Source organism: Tachyglossus aculeatus, chromosome 3, assembly GCF_015852505.1.
Source record: "Tachyglossus aculeatus isolate mTacAcu1 chromosome 3, mTacAcu1.pri, whole genome shotgun sequence".
NCBI lineage: Eukaryota > Metazoa > Chordata > Mammalia > Monotremata > Tachyglossidae > Tachyglossus > Tachyglossus aculeatus.
Window position 1 is genome coordinate 17,218,061 of NC_052068.1, and position 19,494 is coordinate 17,237,554.

The 19,494-nt window shown below is 43.1% G+C and overlaps 1 protein-coding gene across 1 annotated transcript in view; it reads left to right on the forward strand.

The window, feature by feature from the left end:
* FRMPD2 (FERM and PDZ domain containing 2) overlaps window positions 1-19,494 on the forward strand; it is a 145,877-nt gene that overhangs the window by 82,372 nt on the left and 44,011 nt on the right. Inside the window, exons 16-17 of the mRNA XM_038744340.1 lie at window positions 6,040-6,250; window positions 9,206-9,303. Coding sequence (XP_038600268.1) covers window positions 6,040-6,250; window positions 9,206-9,303 — 309 coding nt within the window. The remainder of the gene's footprint in view (window positions 1-6,039; window positions 6,251-9,205; window positions 9,304-19,494) is intronic.

Here is a 19,494-nt window from a genome sequence, read left to right on the forward strand (position 1 = left end):
AGCCCTTTTAGAATTGAGCTGTCACAATGACCCCAATTCTTTCCAACGTGCCAATGGGGAGCAGATAGGGTTCAAGTCTATCTTCCCTGGTACAGTCAGTGTCATCTGATACTGTTCTATTTATTTTGTTAATGATGTGCATTTAGCTTTAATTCTATTTATTCTGATGACTTGACAACCTGTCCACATGTTAGGTTTTGTTGTCTGTCTCCCCCTTCTAGACTGTGAGCCCATTGTTGGGTAGGGACTATCTCTATACGTCGCCAACTTGTACTTCCCAAGCGCTTAGTACAGTGTTCTGCACACAGTAAGCGCTCAATAAATATGATTGAATGAATGAATGAATGAGAGGGGAAGAAGCTACTCTTCTCTCCCGAGGAAGGGAGGGGTCTTAAGTAGAATCTGATCCCTTCACAGCTCAGGGAGTCAGAAGGTCATGGATTCTAATCCCAACTCTGCCATTCCTCTTCTGTGTGGTCTTGAGCAAGTCACTTCACTTCTCTGTGCCTGTTACCTCATCTGTAAAATGGGGATTAATAATAATAATAATAATAATGGTATATATTAAACACTTACTATGTGCAAAGCACCATTCTAAGCACGGGGGGGGAATACAAGGTGATCAGGTTGTCCCACGCAGGGCTCACAGTCTTAATCCCCATTTTACAGATGAGGTAACTGAGGCTCAGAGAAGTTAAGTGACTTGCCCAAGGTCACAAAGCAGACATGTGGTGGAGCCGGGATTCAAACCCATGACCTCTGACTCCAAAGCCCGAGCTCTTTCAAGTGAGCCATGCTGCTGCTCATTAAGACTATGAGCCCCACGTGGGACAGGGACTGTGTCCAACTCGATTTACTTGTAATCACCCCAGCAGTTAGTACAGTGCCTGGAACATAGTAAACACTTAATAAATACCACAATTATTATTATTATTATTATTATTACCAACTGCTTCCTTCCTCTCTCCCTTCCAGAGAGGAGACCGGGCTACCTATTCATGCAGGGAATTTTCAGATTGCTTTCACTTGCTTCTCTGCCAATAATGGCCCTGTGCCCATGACTGGATTTGCTTTCCAACAAAATTTTGAGAGTATTCTATGCCAGGGTAGGGCTCAGGGATAAGGGAATAAAATGATAATGCCATTAAAATCCCAAAGAACATTTGCATTTTAGATGATAGGTATGCTTTCCTCATTTTTTTCGATATGCCCTTGCTTCAACTGAGACTGAACTCCACCAAAATCTCTTCAGTTGACCTTCAAAGAGACCTGTTGAGGAAAGAAAAACGTAAGGAAAGCTGGGATGACAAATCTTTGGCTTAGTGAGGCAATTTTACTTCCTTGCCTAACCCTGTCCCCAATCCATTTCCCATCCTGTCACTCTCTACCTCCAGTTCTCTGAGTAAAATCATCTTAAACCTCTCCCTCTCCCCGCGACCTAGCCTGCTTCTCCTACAGAAAAAGTCTCAGCTCCAAAGACAGGCAGGGAGGTCTCTGGGACAGCACTGGCCTAAAATGGGTTGGGGGAGAATGAATGGTATTCTGCATAGGGGGAGGCAGTGTAGCCTAATGGAAAGAGCACAGGATCGGGAGTTCTGTTGCAATAGTAATAATAATAATAATAATAATAATAATGGCATTTATTAAGCGCTTACTATATGCAAAGTGCTGTTCTAAGTGCTGGGGAGGTTACAAGGTGATCAGTTTGTCCCACGGGGGCCTCACAGTCTTAATCACCATTTTACAGATGAGGTAACTGAGGCCCAGAGAAATGAAGTGACTTGCCCAAAGTCACACAGCTGACAATTGGTGGAGCTGGGATTTGAACCCATGACCCATGACCAAAGCCCGGGCTCTTTCCACTGAGCCACGCTGTCAGGTTCATCCAACACCTATCCCATGCTTGGTAATTCACTTTGCTCCTTTTGCTCTGCTGGGCCCAGAAGCCACTTCTACCTTGGCCTATAAAATCTGAAAGCCTCAGTGGACCTAGATGAGAACAATTAGCTGTGGTTTTGTGCAGAAGCTCGGGATTTCCTGCTTGGAAACATGATCTTTCACCTCTCTGTAAGGCAAAAACTTCACTGCTTATCATTTTAAATGAAGATCTTTTATTTTTTGTAACAAACTGAGTCATTCTAGTGTAGTGGCAATAATAGTTTTAATTGTCTTACTGTGTGCAAAGCACGGTAATGATAATAATAATGATTGTATTTGTTAAGCGCTTACTATGTGCGAAACACTGTTCTAAGCGCTGGGGAGGTTACAAGGTGATCCGGTTTACCCACGGGGCGCTCACAGTTTTAATCCCCATTTTACAGACGAGGTAACTGAGGCACAGGCAAGTTAAGCGACTTTCCCAAAGTCACACAGCTGACAGTCGGTGGAGCCGGGACTTGAACCCATGACCTCTGACTTCAAAGCCCGTTCTCTTTCCACTGATCCATGCTGCTTCTCCTCCAGGTACTAAACCCTGGGAATGAAAACAGAGTTTCTCTCCCTTGTGGGGCTCACAATCCAAGAACGTAAGTGGGGGAGGATGCGCTAGAGACAGGACACATCAGTGATGAAACAATAAAACACTAGAACAGCATAAAACACAAAGGCAGATTCACAGATTGAAAACAAAAATCAGTTGGGTGCTGTGGCCGGAGGAGAAGAATTTCAGGCTCCTCGAGGCTTAGAGTTCAAGGTCCGGCCCCAGCCACAGGAACCAATTCAGCAGCCACCAGGCTTCCCTAGCTTTCTTAGAGGCCTACATGCACTGTGTATTTTTCTTTTTCCTACTACGGTGGAAGAAGGCAGGATGGAATAGAATATCCTCGATGGCATGGAGGTGGAGAGGTAGTACCAGTTTCCAGCAATAATAATAATAATGGCATTTATTAAGTGCTTACTATGTACAATGCACTGTTCTAAGCACTGGGGAGGTTACAAGGTGATCAGGTTGTCCCACGGGGGGCTCACCGTCTTCATCCCCATTTTACAGATGAGGGAACTGAGGCCCAGAGAAGTGAAGTGATTTGCCCAAAGTCACCCAACTGACAATTGGCGGAGCGGGGATTTGAACCCATGACCTCTGACTCCAAAGCCCGGGCTCTTTCCACTGAGCCACGCTGCATTTTAGGAGCAGAAGGGAATAATAATAATAATAATAATAATAATAATAATAATAATAATAATAATAATAATAATAATAATAATAATAATGGTATTTGTTAAGCCCTTAACTATGTGTCAGGCACTGTACTAAGTCCTGGGGTGTATATAAAGCAGACAATAATAATAATAATGATGGCATTTATTAAACGCTTACTATGTGCAAAGCACTGTTCTAAGCATGGGGGCGGGGGGTACAAGGTGATCAGGTTATCCCACATGGGGCTCATAGTTTTAATCCCCCTTTGACAGATGAGGTAATTGAGGCCCAGAGAAATTAAGTGACTTGCCCAAAGTCACACAGCTGGCAAGTGGCGGAGCCGGGATTAGAACCCATGACCTCTGGATCCCAAGCCTGGGCTCTTTCCACTGAGCCACGCTGCTTCTCAGATCGGGTTGGACACCGTCCCTGCCCCACGTGGGGCTCACAGTCTCAATCCCCATTTTACAGATGAGGTAATTGAGGCCCAGAGAAGTGAAGTGACTTGCCCAAGGTCACACAGCAGACAAGCGGCAGAGCTGGGGTTAGAACCCACCACCTTCTGATTGCCAGGCCCGTGCTCTATCTGCTACGCCATGCTGAAGGCTGTTGTTACTAAAGTTGCTTGGCTCGAATGAGTTGTGGAAATGCCCTTCGTGGAAAAATCTGCACTTTTATGTTGGCTTTCTTTTCCTGCTGTCTCGTTGTACATGATATGACATTTTGAAACAGATTCTACTTGAACAGTACCTTTGTTTGCCTGCTGGTTCTGTCCCAAAATGCTAAAAATATTTCACATATTATTTTAATCCTTATTCTATTGAGTTTGAATATTCTCTCTGTTTCAGTAGTACTAGATTTGTCCCAATTTAAATGAGAAGATAGTCACATCTCCATCTCTAAAATTTAGGATGCATTGACTGTGTAGTTCAGTATTCCAGAAAAATGAATTATGAGATTTTGAAGATTTTTTTTTCTATCTATGGAACCATCTTTCTTCCCCCCAAATAACCCTAGAATTGCTGACCTCCCATCCAACTTTAACAACTGGGGAGTGAGAGATTCCTCAATCTGGTTGGTTCTCGAAACTGGAGGATGAGTTCTGAATTGCTGTTATCTAACCTAGATGCTTGTCTCATGCTATTACTGGTTTTTTAAATCTCCCAATAGCAGCGGTATGGGAACTGAATGTTCCTACAGAAATATATATATTATATATGTGTACATAATAATGATGGTATTAAGCGCTTACTATGTGCACAGCACTGTTCTAAGTGCTGGGGAGGTTACAAGGTGATCAGGTTGTCCCGGGGGAGCTCACAGTTTTAATTCCCATTTTACAGATGAGGTAACTGAGCCACGGAGAAGTTAAGTGACTTGTCCAAAGTCACACAGCTGACAGTTGGCAGAGCTGGGATTTGAACCCATGACCTCTGACTCCAAAGCCCGGGCTCTTTCCACTGAGCCATGCTGCTAATATGTATGTGTATATATATATGTATATGTGTGTGTGTGTGTGTGTGTGTGTGTGTGTGTGTGTGTACATAAATATATATAGGCATATATTACTTTAAGCCCCATGTCCATACATATATATATGTGTATTATGTATACGTAGCATATGTATACACACATCTATATGGTAATAATAAAAAAATAACGGTATTTAAGTGCTTAATATGTGCCAGGCACTGTACTAAATGCTGGCTTGGATCCAAGCAAATTGGGTTGGACATTGTCCCTGTGCCACCTGGGGCTCACAATCTTAATCCCCATTTTGCAGATGAGATGAGAAGCAGCATGGCTCAGTGGAAAGAGCCCGGGCTTTGGAGTCAGGGATCATGGGTTCAAATCCCGGCTCTGCCAATAGTCATCTGTGTGACTTTGGGTCACTTCACTTCTCTGTGCCTCAGTTCCCTCATCTGTAAAATGGGGATGAAGACTGTGAGCCCCCTGTGGGACAACCTGATCTCCTTGTAACTTCCCCAGCGCTTAGAACAGTGCTTTGCACCTAGTAAGCGCTTAATAAATGCCATTATTATTATTATGAGGTAACTGGGGCACAGAGAAATGAAGTGACTTGCCTAAAGTCACCCAGCAGACAAGTGACAGGGCTGGGATTAGAACCCAGACCTTCTCACTCCCAGGCCCGTGCTCTATCCACCACACCATACTGCTTCCTCCAATAATAATAATGATTATGGTATTTGTTAAGCGCTTACTATGTGCCAGGCACTGTTCTAAGTGCTGGGATGGATTTCAGCAAATCGGATTGGACACAGTCCCTGTCCCACGTGGGGCTCACGTTCTCAATCCCAGTTTTACAGATGAGGAAACTGAGGCAAAGAAAAGTGAAGTGACTTGCCCAAGGCCACCCAGCAGATGAGTGGCAGAGGGTGGATTCGAACCCATGACCACCTGGCTTCCAGGTTCGTGCTCTATCCAGTGCGTCGTGCTGCTTTCGTATATAGTAATAAATATATTATCATCATCATCATCAATCGTATTTATTGAGCGCTTACTATGTGCAGAGCACTGTACTAAGCGCTTGGGAAGTACAAATTGGCAACATATAGAGACAGTCCCTACCCAACAGTGGGCTCACAGTCTAAAAGGTGGTGTGTATATGTGCCCTAGCCATAAATAAACATACAAATCAAGGCATAACTAACTCCTATGATAAAAATCGTCGCTATCCTATCTCTCTTTTTATAGCAAGCAGCAGATGGGCTCAATTCACAATTGTCTTCCTTTTTTAAGAAATACGACCACAGCTTTTTGCACAGCTCTTTTTTCTTTTCATTTTATTACAGGTTCATGAGGAGCCTAGTTTATTGTTCATCATAAGAAAAGTAATAACCCATGGGTTGATATCAGTGTATTTATCTTCTTTAATCCAGAGGACAATAAATTCTTGGAAACGGTGCCGGCCAACGCCGCCTTGGCGTCTCGACAGGAGCATCTGGCCTTGGTTCGGAGATTGTCTCGCTCGGAAGATGGGCTGTCGGGATCCAAGCAGGAAACTGCATCTGCCAGTCTGATGAGCAAATCTTGTAATAATCTCAGTGAGGGAACCCGTAATGGGGTAGGAGAAGACGGCGATGAAGGCAGGTGGGTTTGAATCCCTCTTTGGAGCCGGGAACACTCTCCCGCTTCACAGAGACAGGGAATTACTCTCCCCGCTTTCAACGCCTTACTGAAGGCACATAAACCCTGATTTCCTCTTCTCCCATTCCCTTCTGCGTCACCCTGACTTTATTAATCCCCCACTCCCAGCCCCACAACACATATCTGTAATTTATTTATTTATATTGATGTCTGTCTTTCCCTCTGGCCGTAAACTCATCATGGGCAGGGAATGTACCTGCTATATGGTTGCGCTGTCCCGGCTCCTCCAATTGTCAGCTGTGTGACTTTGGGCAAGTCACTTAACTTCTCTGTGCCTCAGTTACCTCATCTGTAAAAAGGGGATTAAGACTGTGAGCCCCCCGTGGGACAACCTGATCACCTTGTAACTGCTCCAGCACTTAAAACAGTGCTTTGCACATAGGAAGAGCTTAATAAATACTATCATTATTAATGTAATCATTCTTCCTTTCTTCTTTCTTCTTCTTTTCAAACCACGCTTGTACTTCCCAAGCGCTTAGTACAGTGCTCTGCACACAGTAAGCGCTCAATAAATACGATTGATGATGATGATATTATTACTCTCCCAAGGGCTTTCTAGACTGTGAGCCTGCTGTTGGGTAGGGACTGTCTCTATGTGTTGCCGACTTGTACTTCCCAAGCGCTTAGTCCAGTGCTCTGCACACAGTAAGTGCTCAATAAATACGATTGATTGATTGATTGATTAGTACAGTGCTCTGCACACAGTAAGCCTTACCTCCTTCCCTTCCCCACAGCACCTGTATATATGGATATATGTTTGTACTTATTTATTACTCTATTTATTTTACTTGTACATATCTATTCCATTTATTTTATTTTGTTAATATGTTTTGTTTTGTTTTATGTCTCCCCCTTCTAGACTGTGAGCCCACTGTTGGGTAGGGACCGTCTCTACATGTTGCCAACTTGTACTTCCCAAGCACTTAGTACAGTGCTCTGCACATAGTAAGCGCTCGATAAATATGATTGATTGATTGATTTAGCAACCAATCACCTGCTCAATTGTCTTAATCAGAAACAATCCAGATTGTTCTCAAGAACACTGTCTGTCTCGCCCTTCTAGACTGTGAGCCCATTGTTGGGTAGGGACCATCTCTAAATGTTGCCTATTTGTACTTCCCAAGCGCTTAGTACAGTGATCTGCACACAGTAAGTGCTCAATAAATACGATTGAATGAATGAATGAATGAACACCTTGGTCCAGAACCCAGCAGGCTGGAGTCTTACGTTTTTAATCATTAATGTTCTGTCTGTTGAAATGAATGACAAATGAGCTGGTCTCATTAACAATGTAAGCACGCAATAAATACAATTGCTTGATTCACTAGTAAATTTTCCTTTTCATTTTTTTTTTGTGATAGTATAGAACAAGTGAATAGGAATACGGAATTGCTAATCGTTCATATTTGAGTACCAGCTGTATGCAGAGCACTGTACTCAGTGACTGTTGGGTAGGGACTGTCTCTATGTGTTGCCAATTTGTACTTCCCAAGCGCTTAGTACAGTGCTCTGCACATAGTAAGCGCTCAATAAATACGATTGATTGATTGATTGATTGGAAGAGTACCACAAAGAGCTCACAAGCGTGATTCCCACCCTCTAGGACATTATAATCTAGTAGCTCTGTTGCATCAGGATACCTAGTGGATGTAATCTATTTAGAGAAGTAGCATGGCCTAGTGGGAGTTACAAGCTTCTGAGTTCTAACCCAGGCTCCACCACGTGGCTCAGTGGAAAGAGCCTGGGCTTTGGAGCCAGAGGTCCTGGGTTCAAATCCCGGCTCCACCAATTGTCAGCTGTGTGACTTTGGGCTAGTCACTTAACTTCTCTGTGCCTCAGTAGTACCTCATCTGTAAAACAGGGATTAAGACAGTGAAGCCCCCGCGGGAAGCAGCGTGGCTCAGTGGAAAGAGCCCGGGCTTTGGAGTCAGAGGTCATGGGTTCAAATCCCAGCTCTGCCACTTGTCAGCTGTGTGACTTTGCGCAAGTCACTTCACTTCTCTGGGCCTCAGTTACCTCATCTGTAAAATGGGGATTAAAATTGTGAGCCCCCCGTGGGACAAACTGATCACCTTGTAACCTCCCCAGCGCTTAGAACAGTGCTTTCACATAGTAAGTGCTTAATAAATGCCATTAAAAAGAAAAACCTGATCACCTTGTAACCTCCCCAGAGCCTAGAACAGTGCTTTGCACATAGTAAGCGCTTAATAAATACCATCGTTAGTATTATTATTATTATTGTCTGCCAAGTGACCTTGGGCAAGTCACTTCACTTCTCTGTGCCTCAGTTGCCTCATCTGGAAAATGGGGATTAAGACTGTGAGCCCCATGCAGAACAGGGACACTCAATTTGCTTGTATTCATCCCAGTGCTTAATACAATGCCTTGCACATAGTAAGCATTTAACAAATCCCATTATTATTATTATTATAATTTATTGCAGCGAAAGTTTACCAGGACTTCCATTTAGTTCCCGTATGTCTTTGGGAATGAAGCACGCCATCAGGGACTTGGGCGATGCAGGAGGAGCAAAGTGGCATACACTCATGGCAGCATGCCCAGCGTACAGTTCTTATTCTTAGGGAATAAGTTATTAGTTCTTATCCTTAGAGAATGTGAATTCTCACATTCACAGGCTGCACAGGCATATGACCCAGTGGGGAACTGAAACTCCTAGATTTTGCCCTGGGCAGAGAGCCTGGAAAGGGAGGGAATTGGAGAGGAAAATTACCCAGAGTTTGTGTCATACTCCCTAATTCTCTGACCCTCTTTGTAGGGTTTTACCTCTCTACTAAATAATGTGTACAAACCTTTGTTCTCCTGCAGAGCTGAGTGTGGAAACGATACTTCCCTTCCCACAGGGGGTTTCCTTACCTTCTCGCCTTCTTTCTTACCTAGTGCTTCTGTTGAACAATCTGAGATATCAGCTTCTGCATCCAAAAAACAGAGAAATTCTGACTACGTGGTTGTTCAGTCTGCCCAGAAACCTGTCAGTGGTAAGTAGGAGCTCCCTTTTAAGCTAAACTAAGTATGCGACAGTCTATTCATTACTTCTGGTTAATTTTTCCTTCCCTAAAGTTCGCGATGGTTGGGAGAAACGATATCTTTATGTCTCCTTAACTGACCAAACGAAATTGAGATTTTAGTCACCTTCTCTGCACCAGTAAGCCGAGCCATTTAAGAAAGCTAATGATGCTAAAAGATAGATGAAACCTAACAGACCATTAAATTTCTCTTTCTAAAATGTTGCTCTTCCTAAAATGAGCTACGGAAGAGCTTCCTAAGATTCTACAGAAAGCAGTGCCGCAATATTAGGTAACCCAAAAGAAGCACGACACTCCCAACAGGACTTTATGATTTCTTCACTCTCCATCAGCTTGGAGGCAGTCCCAAGGATATGTGTCTGAGATCAAGGTGATCCTTGGTAATTAAGGACTTAATGAATCAGAGCCAGAATAACCAGGAAAAGGTGGTTTTGGGAAGACTTTCCTGGACGATGCTTATACCCCTTAGACTTCCCAGGAGTTCAGATTGCCATGGGGTTGGTGAGCCCAGCCCTAAAGTAGAGAAACAGTGTGGCTTAATAGAACACGGGCCTGGCAATCAATTATGTGACCTTGGGCACATGATTGCCTCTCTGCCTCTATTGCCTCATCTGTAAAATGGGGATTAAGACTGAGAACCCCATGTGAGACATGGACTGTGTACAACCCGATTAGCTTGTATGTACCCCAGCACTTATAATAATGTCTGGCACAAATTAAGTGTTTAACTAACGTGACAGTGATTTTTACTATTATTAGTAGTATTCTGAATTGGACCTTGAATGGGGCCTAGCCAAAGAGGGGGCTGATGGGCATGGTTGACAATTGAATAATCCTCTGGTAACTGGTTTACCTTAGACTAAATGTCATAAGCCCTACTGAGAGCTCACCTCCTCCAGGAGGCCTACCCAGACTGAGCCCCCTTTTTCCTCTCCTCCTCCCGATTCCCCCCACCCTACCTCCTTCCCCTCCCCTCAGCACTTGTATATATATTTGTACAGATTTATTACTCTATTTTACTTGTACATATTGACTATTTATTTTGTTAATGATGTGCATATAGCTTTAATTCTATTTGTTCTGACGATTTTGACACTGGTCTACATGTTTTGTTTTGTTGTCTGTCTCCTCCCCCCAGACTGTGAGCCCGTTGTTGGTAGGGACTGTCTCTATATGTTGCCGATTTGTACTTCCCAAGCGCTTAGTACAGTGCTCTGCACACAATAAGCGCTCAATAAATACGATTGAATGAATGAATATATCAGCCAATCAGTGGTATTTATTGAGTGCTGACTGTGCACAGAACACAACTTGGAAGAGTTGGTAGAAACATTTCCCGTCATAAATGACCTTAGTGGTTCTTTCAGTCTGGTGGTATCAGACCATATGTTTGCTTGTTAAGCTCTCTTTTCCTCTTCTCCCTCTCCCACTTCCTTCTGCATCAGTCTTGAACTTGGATTTACACCTGTTATTCACCCCCCTCTTAGCCCCACCGCACTTATGTACGTATCTGTGGTTTATTTATATTAATATCTGTATTATTCTCTAGTCTGTAAGCTTCATGTGAGCAGGGAATTGGTCTACCAACTCTCTTATATTGTATTCTCCCTAGCATTTAGTACAGAGTTCTGCACACAGTAAGCACTCCATAAATACAACTGATTGATTGATTGAAGGTGAGAACTATTACCGTAGAAAGTATAAGCTACTTCCCCAAAAAGAGTCTCTTTATTTCATCTATGTACTCTGTTTCAATCCAAGTTAACTGTATTAGAATTATGCATTGGATATTGAGCCTTCGAGTCTCTTCTTTTTTCTGTCATCTGAAAATATCTGTGTGAACCCGAATAGGTCACTTAATTAGGGTGACCACATGTTTTGGAAGGCCAGGATAATCTTAGAAATCTATGCTTTCCAGGCTTCACATCCCCACGTTCATTGCGGCAAACCTTCTTGGTTGTCTCTTCTGAAGGAGACATTCCAAAGTGGCCATGTTCTGGGAACCATCCTTTTTTTTTCCACAAATATTCTGAAAAATGTCACCCTAAGCAAATTAGATTACATATCATCATCATCAATCGTATTTATTGAGCGCTTACTGTGTGCAGAGCACTGTACTAAGCGCTTGGGAAGTACAAGTTGGCAACATATAGAGACAGTCCCTACCCAACAGTGGGCTCACAGTCTAAAAGGGGGAGACAGAGAACAAAACCAAACATACTAACAAAATAAAATAAATAGAATAGATATGTACAAGTAAAATAAATAAATAGAGTAATAAATATGTACAAACATATACACATATATACAGGTGCTGTGGGGAAGGGAAGGAGGTAAGATGGGGGTGATGGAGAGGGGAACGAGGGGGAGAGGAAGGAAGGGGCTCAGTCTGGGAAGGCCTCCTGGAGGAGGTGAGCTCTCAGTAGGGCCTTGAAATACATACATATGTGAGAAATATGTGCAGGGTATTCCTCCTTCTTCCCTGACCATTCTGTGGCCTCTTGCTGATAACTCCTTTGTCTCCCACCCACTATCTGTGACTCTGGGTCCTTTTCTATTCTCCAACTGCACCTACTTCCTTGGAGAACTCATCCATTCCCACAGCTTCACCTACTCTCACTATGTGGATTCATTCAATCATATTTATTGAGTACTTACTGTGTGCAAAGTGCTGTACTGTGGATGACTGACAAATCTACCTTTCCAGCCTCAACCTCTCTCCTCAGCAGTCTCACATTTCCTCCTTCCTTCAGCACATTTCTAAAACTCAACACGCCCAACACGGAACTCATCTTCCTACACAATCCCTCTCATCCACCTACCTTTCCATCACTTATTAATACACCACCATCTTCTCTGTCTCACAAGCCTTTATCCTTGAGTCATCTCTCTCCTTTAACCGGCATATTCAGTCAGTCACCAAATCCTGTCGGTTCTATTTGGGAAACAATTCCAGAATCTTCCCCTTCCTCTCCATTGAAATTGCTACAACAGTGATCCAAGCGAGGTCATTTGCCACCTCAACTACTGCAACCCTCCAGACCATAAGCTCATTGTGGGCAGGGGACGTGTCTGTTTATTGTTGTATTGTACTCTCCTAAATGTGTAGTATAGTGTTCTGCACGCAATAAGTACTCAATAAATACGATTGAATGAATGAATCAGCTGTCTCGCTGACCTCCTTGCCTCCCATCTCTCCCCTCTCTACTCCACATATCACTCTGCTACCTGTAACACATTCCTAAAAGAAATTCAGTGCATGTCTCCCCACTCCTCAAAAGCCTCCAATGCTTGCCCATCATTATAAATAAATAATAATGATGGCATTTATTAAGCGCTTACTATGTGCAAAGCACTGTTCTAAGCGCTGGGGAGGTTACAAGGTGATCAGGGTGTCCCACATCAGGCTCACAGTTTTAATCCCCATTCTACAGATGAGGCAACTGAGGCACAGAGAAGTGAAGTGGCTTGCCCAAAGTCACACAGCTAAGTGGTGGAGAAATTCCTCATCATCCGCTTTTAGTTGCTCAATCAACTTGACTCCTCTCACACCAACCTACTAATTGTACCTCGATCTCATCTCTCTTACCATCAAACCCTTGTTCTCACCCTATGACTTGCCAGAACTCTTTCCCTCTTCACAGGCGACAAGCCACCGCTCTTCCACCTAAAATCATATCTCCTCCAGGAAGCCTTCCCTGACTAACCTCTCATCTTCCCACCCTATTTTCCCTCCCTTTCACATCACCTGTGCACTTGAATCCAAACCCTCTAAGCACTTACACATTATCTGAACCCCAGCAGCATTTACGTACAGTTTTTTTTTTAGGTATTTGTTCAGCGATTACTATGTACGAGACACTGCATTAAGGGCTGGGGTAGATACAAGCTAATCAGGTTGGACACAGTCCCTGTTCCACATGGGGCTCACAGTCTTAACCCCCATTTTACAGTTGAAGTAATTGAGGCAATGAGAAGTTAAGTGACTTGTCCAAGGTCACACAGCAGACAAATGGCAGAGCTGGGATAATAATAATAATAATAATGATCATGATAGCATTTATTAAGCGCTTACTATGTGCAAAGCACTGTTCTAAGCAGCTGGGGAGGTTACAAGGTGATCAGGTTGTCCCACGGGGGGCTCACAGTCCTCACCCCCATTTTACAGATGAGGGAACTGAGGCACAGAGAAGTGAAGTGACTTGCCCAAAGTCACACAGCTGGCAAGTGGTGGGATTAGAACTCAATCAATCAATCAATCAATCGTATTTATTGAGTGCTTACTATGTGCAGAGCACTGTACTAAGCGCTTGGGAAGTACAAATTGGCATCACATAGAGACAGTCACTACCCAACAGTGGGCTCACAGTCTAAAAGGGGGAGACAGAGAACAGAACCAGACATACCAACAAAATAAAATAAGTAGGATAGAAATGTACAAGTAAAATAAATAAATAAATAAATAAATAGAGTAATAAATATGTACAACTCAGGTCCTTCTGACTCCAAGATCCGTGCTCTAGCCACTAGGCAATGCTGTTTTTCCCATTTTCTTCCCTATAGGTAGTTGATTTACTGTTTGTTTCTCCCACTGGATTGTAAACTCCTTGAGAGCAGGGATAATAGCAATCTAATCTATCATACTCCCCCAATCTCTTGGTAAAATACACTACACGCAGTAAACACTCGTCTGTCCTAGATTTGGGCTGACTGCTATGTAATCCACTTACTTTTAACTCTCTGCACTGTTTTTCTTGGCTGCAAAATTGTAAAGATAATAAAGTCTTTTATATTTTTAAATAATTTGGTAAAAATAGCTGTATTCAGTCTTTAAATGCCAAATGAGAGCTATTTTTTTATGGCATTTGTTAAGTGCTTACTATGTGCCATTCTCTGGATGTTTTCCCAAGCCCATAAAAGACATTTATATACTTCTAAACGTGAGCTTTAAGATTCAAGTCCGTGGCATTTGCAAAAGCAAAATATTATCTTCCCTTTCGGTTCATTACACTTCAGTTCTAAATCAGTTGATCGACGGGATTGATTGAGTGCTTAGTGTGTGCAGATCACTGTACTAAGCACTGGGTAGAGTATGATACAATAGAGTTGGTAGACATCATCCCTGCCCACAACAAGATAACTAGAAAAAGAGCATGGCCTAGTGGATAGAGCACAGGCCTAGGAGTCAAAAAGGACCCGAGTTCTAATTCCAGCTCTGCCACTTGCCTGCTGTGTGACCTTGGGCAATCACTTAACCTCTCTGGGCTTCAGTTGCCTCATCTGCAAAAATGGGGAATAAGACTGTGAACAACATGTGGGACAGGGACTGTCTCCAACATGATACATTCCAACTCCAACATGTCCCCATCCTACCCGCCTTACCTCCTTCCTCTCCCCACAGCACCTATATATATGTATATATGTTTGTACTTATTTATTACTCTATTTGTACATATTTATTCTATTTATTTCATTTTGTTAATATGTTTTGTTTCGTTCTCTGTCTCCCCCTTCTAGACAGTGAGCCCACTGTTGGGTAGGGACCTTCTCTATATGTTGCCAACTTGTACTTCCCAAGCGCTTAGTACAGTGCTCTGCACACAGTAAGCGCTCGATAAATACAATTGAATGAATGAATGATAGACTTGTATCTACCCCAGCTCTTAATAGAGTGCTGAGCACATAGTAAGCACTTAACAAATACCATTAAAAAAACCCAAAATTGAGGTGCTTACATGCTGACTGGAAACCAGAACTGCCTTAATTCTTCCAGTTTGCAAACTGTGGTCTTGGTTGGAAAGCTGTGGGAGAGCTCCATTAATTTAAGGAATTGGTAAATAAGAGAACTTGAAGAGCACTCATCAATCAGTTACCTCGTCTGTAAAATGGGGATTAAGACTGTAACCCCCACGTGCGACAACCTGATATCCTTATATCTATCCAAGTGCTTAGAACAGTGCTTGGCCCATAGTAAGTGCTTAACAAATACCATCATCATCAATCAGTGATATTTATTGAGCGCTTACTATGTGCAGAGCACTGTACTAAGAGGTTGGGACAGTACAATGTAACAGAATTGGTAGATATGTTCCTTGCCCTCAACAAGCTTTCAACCTAGAGGTATACACTTATCTGGTTCATTCCTCTGCCTCCAGGCAGGTGAACACATAAATCACCTGGAGCAGATAGTTTGCTATACTTCTCTTAGAGGTTTATAATAATAATAATAATAATAATAATAATAATAATAATAATAATATTTAAGTGCTTACTTTGTTCCAGGCACTGTACAAGCAAATCGAGTTGGACACAGTCCCTACCCCATATGGAGCTCACAGTTTCAACCCCCATTTTTCAGATGAGGTAACTGAGGCACAGAGAAGGGAAATAACTGGCACATGGTCACATAGCAGACAAGTGGTGGAGCCGGGATTAGAACCCATGACCTTCTGATTCCCAGGTTCGTGCTCAATCCACTATGCCATGCTACTTGGAAAGGAGATCCCACAATTCCCCTTGGGAGTGTATTTTAGAGCTTCCCCACACTTCAAGTCACAACATTCTCCTAAAATCCAATTAAAATCTTTTATATTTTAATCCCACTTCCTCTCACATGGTGCAACCAGGGGCAAGGAGTGCATTGGATCAGAATCGTCCCAATAAAAACATTTTAAGCCCTTCCCCGGGCTCAATGACAACACCAATTAATTTAATCAATCAGTGGTATTCATTGAGTGCTAATTGTATGCAGAGCACTGTGCTATGTGTTTGGAAGAGTACAGTAGAACAGAGTTGGTAGGTGCGTTCCCTGCCCACAAAGAGCTTACAGTCTAGAAGGGGAAACAGACATTAATATAAGTAAATTGCAGATATGTACCTAAGTGCCATGGGGTTGCAGGAGAGGTGAGTACCAAGTAAAATACCAAATGCCCAAAGGGTCCAAATCCAAGTGCAATCTTTCCTCACAGGTCCTCTCATTCCCTCCCATTAATTCGCTTTTTGCAACCATTCTTCAAATCATTTTTAAAGTGTTTCCAGAATAATAATAAGAATGATAGCATTTATTAAGCACTTATTATGTGCAAAACACTGTTCTAAGCGCTGGGGAGGTTACAAGGTGATCAGGTTGTCCCACAGAGGGCTCACAGTCTTAATTCCCATTTTACAGACGAGGGAACTGAGGCATGGAGAAGTTAAGTGATTTGTCTAGAATGTGACACAATACTTAATGCTTAATACAGAGTCTGGCACATAGTGCTTAACAAATGTCATTATCATTGTTTTAAATGTCTTACCAGTGTTGGATGTAGCAGAATGATTTTTGACCTGTTCTTGTGTGCCGTCCTCTTAGTGGAACTTGTCTTTCATTCCATTGTATTTATTCATCATCATCATCATCAATCGTATTTATTGAGCGCTTACTATGTGCAGAGCACTGTACTAAGCGCTTGGGAAGTACAAATTGGCAACATATAGAGACAGTCCCTACCCAACAGTGGGCTCACAGTCTAAAACACTGAACACTTACTGCATGCTGCACACTGTACTAAGCGTTTGTTCAAATTACAGTCCTGCATTGCTGCACTGCTCATATTCTGCCTCTAAATGAGTAGGAATCCTTGGTCATTTTCTGCTGTTCTAGTGTCTAACCAGTCTTTTCCCAACCCCTCCTAGATTTATTTTATTTTATTTTTGGCTCTAAATACATCGCCTTGCACTTTATCCCTGTTGAATTTCATCCTCTTCTTGTGGGATCATTTTTCCAATTTGTCTAAATCACTTTGAGTTCTAGTCCAGTCTTCCAAAGTGTGGGCAACCTGCCCAATTGAACAGCAATCTGGAGAGTAATAACTCAGATGTTAAGAAATTCTAGTTGGCAATGAAGGAAGTTGGAAAATTCCACTGGAAGCCACCTCATATAGAAGGGCACAAAATAGGGAGAGAGAGAGAGACAGAGAGAGAGAGAGGCAGAGAGAGAGACATACAGAGACAGTGTGTGTGTGTGTGTGTGTGTGTGTGTGTGTGTATGTGTATGTGTGTTGGGAAGCGGAATGGTTTAGTGAAAAGAGCATGGAGCTGCGAGTCAGAGCATGTGGGTTAATAAAAATAATAATAGCATTTGTTAAGCGCTTACGATGTGCAAAGCACTGTTCTAAGCGCTGGGGAGGTAACAAGGTGATCAAGTTGTCCCACAGGGGGCTCACAGTCTTAATTCCCATTTTACAGATGAGGGAACTGAGGCCCAGAGAAGTTAAGTGACTTTCCCAAAGTCACACAACTGACAATTGGCGGAGCCGGGATTTGAACCCATGACCTCTGACTCCAAAGCCCGGGCTCTTTCCACTGAGCCATGCTGCTTCTCATGGGTTCTAATCCCTGTTCTGCCACATGTTTGTTATGTGACCTTGGGCAAGACACTTAACTTCTCTGCGCCTCAGTTCCCTCATCTATAAAATGGGGGTAAAAGACTGTGGGCCCCATGTGGGACAGGGATTGTGTCCAACCTGATTACTTAGTATATACCCCAGGGCTTAGAACAGTGTTTGGCACATAGTAAGCACTTAGCAAATACCACAATTATCGTTATTCAGAGAAGCAGCATGGCTTAGCAGAAAGAGACCAGGCTTGGGAATCAGAGGTCATGGGTTCTAATCCAGGCTCTGCCACTTGTCATGCTGTGTGACTTTGGGCAAGTCACTTCACTCCTCTGTGCCTCAGTTACCTCCTCTGTAAAGTGGGGATTAAGACCGTGAGCCCCACGTAGGACAACCTGATCATCTTGTATCCACCCCAGCACTTAGAACAATGCTTTGCACATAGTAAGTGCTTAACAAATGCCATTATTATTATTATTATTATTGTTCCACAAGGAAGAGATGAGGCTTAATGAGGTGCGGGGTAGGGGTCTAAATAGTGAGGACCTCAGTGGCTGGGACCTGTCAATTTAGGGATTGTACAAATTGTGGGCTTTTCCCAAGATAAAGGGTACATCTCTAAAAAGGTCTACTTAATGGAGACTATTACCAAGGCACGTGGCTAAAGAGACAGGCATAGCTCTGTGGCAACAGGATTCTTTGTGGAGGAATCTCGAGTTATATCAAGTCCTTAAAGCACTCAAGAGTCACCCCACCCTTGGTTCCACAGATTACAGTAAATCTATAATTAATTTATTTATTCCTATTAATGTCTGTCTCCTCCTCTAGACTGTAAGCTCCTTGTGGGCCAGGAATGTGCCTACCAATTGGATTGGATTGTACTCTCCTAAGAACTTAATACAGTGTTCTTCACACAGTGAGTACTCAATAACACCATTGATTGATTGACTGAGGATACAGGGGATTGGAAGCGTCAGGGGAATGGTTTGTGAGAGCCCGTGCTCTATCCATTAGGCCATGCTGCTTCTCTTACCAGAAGTTGCCCGAGATACTCCTCCTTAAAATTAATCTTCATAGAGGTAGTTCACTATTGGCTTCGAAGCTCTCCATCACCTTGCCCCCTTCTACCTTACCTCCCTTCTCTCCTTCTCCAGCCCAGCCTACACACTCCGCTCTTCTGCCACCACTAACCTCCTCACTGGGCCTCATTCTCTCCTGTCCCACTGTTGATCTCTGACCCATGTCCTACCTCTGGCCTGGAATGCCCTCCCTCTTCAAATCTGTCAAACTAGCACACCTCTGCCAAATTAGCACACCTTCAGAGTGCTACTAAAAGCTCACCTCCTCCAGGAGGCCTTTCTGGGCTAAACCTCTCTTTTCTTTGCTTCCCCTCCACGCCCCTTCATCCCCACTCCCTCCTTCTGATCTACCCCTCTCCCTACCCCAAAGCACATGTGCATATATGTATATATTTATAATTCTATTTATTTAATTAATGATGTGTATATATATCTATAATTCTACCTATTTGTAGTGATGCTATTGATGCCCGTTTACTTGTATTGATGTCTATCTCCCGCCTTCTAGACTGTGAGCCTGTTGTGGGCAGGGATTGCCTCTGTACTTTCCAAGCACTTAGTACAGTGCTCGGCACACAGTAAACACTCAATAAATATGATTGAAAGAATGAATGAATCTCTCCCTTCTTCACTTTTCTACCACCACCTCAAGGCAGTGAATCTTTCATTAAGCCTCACTGACTAAAGCC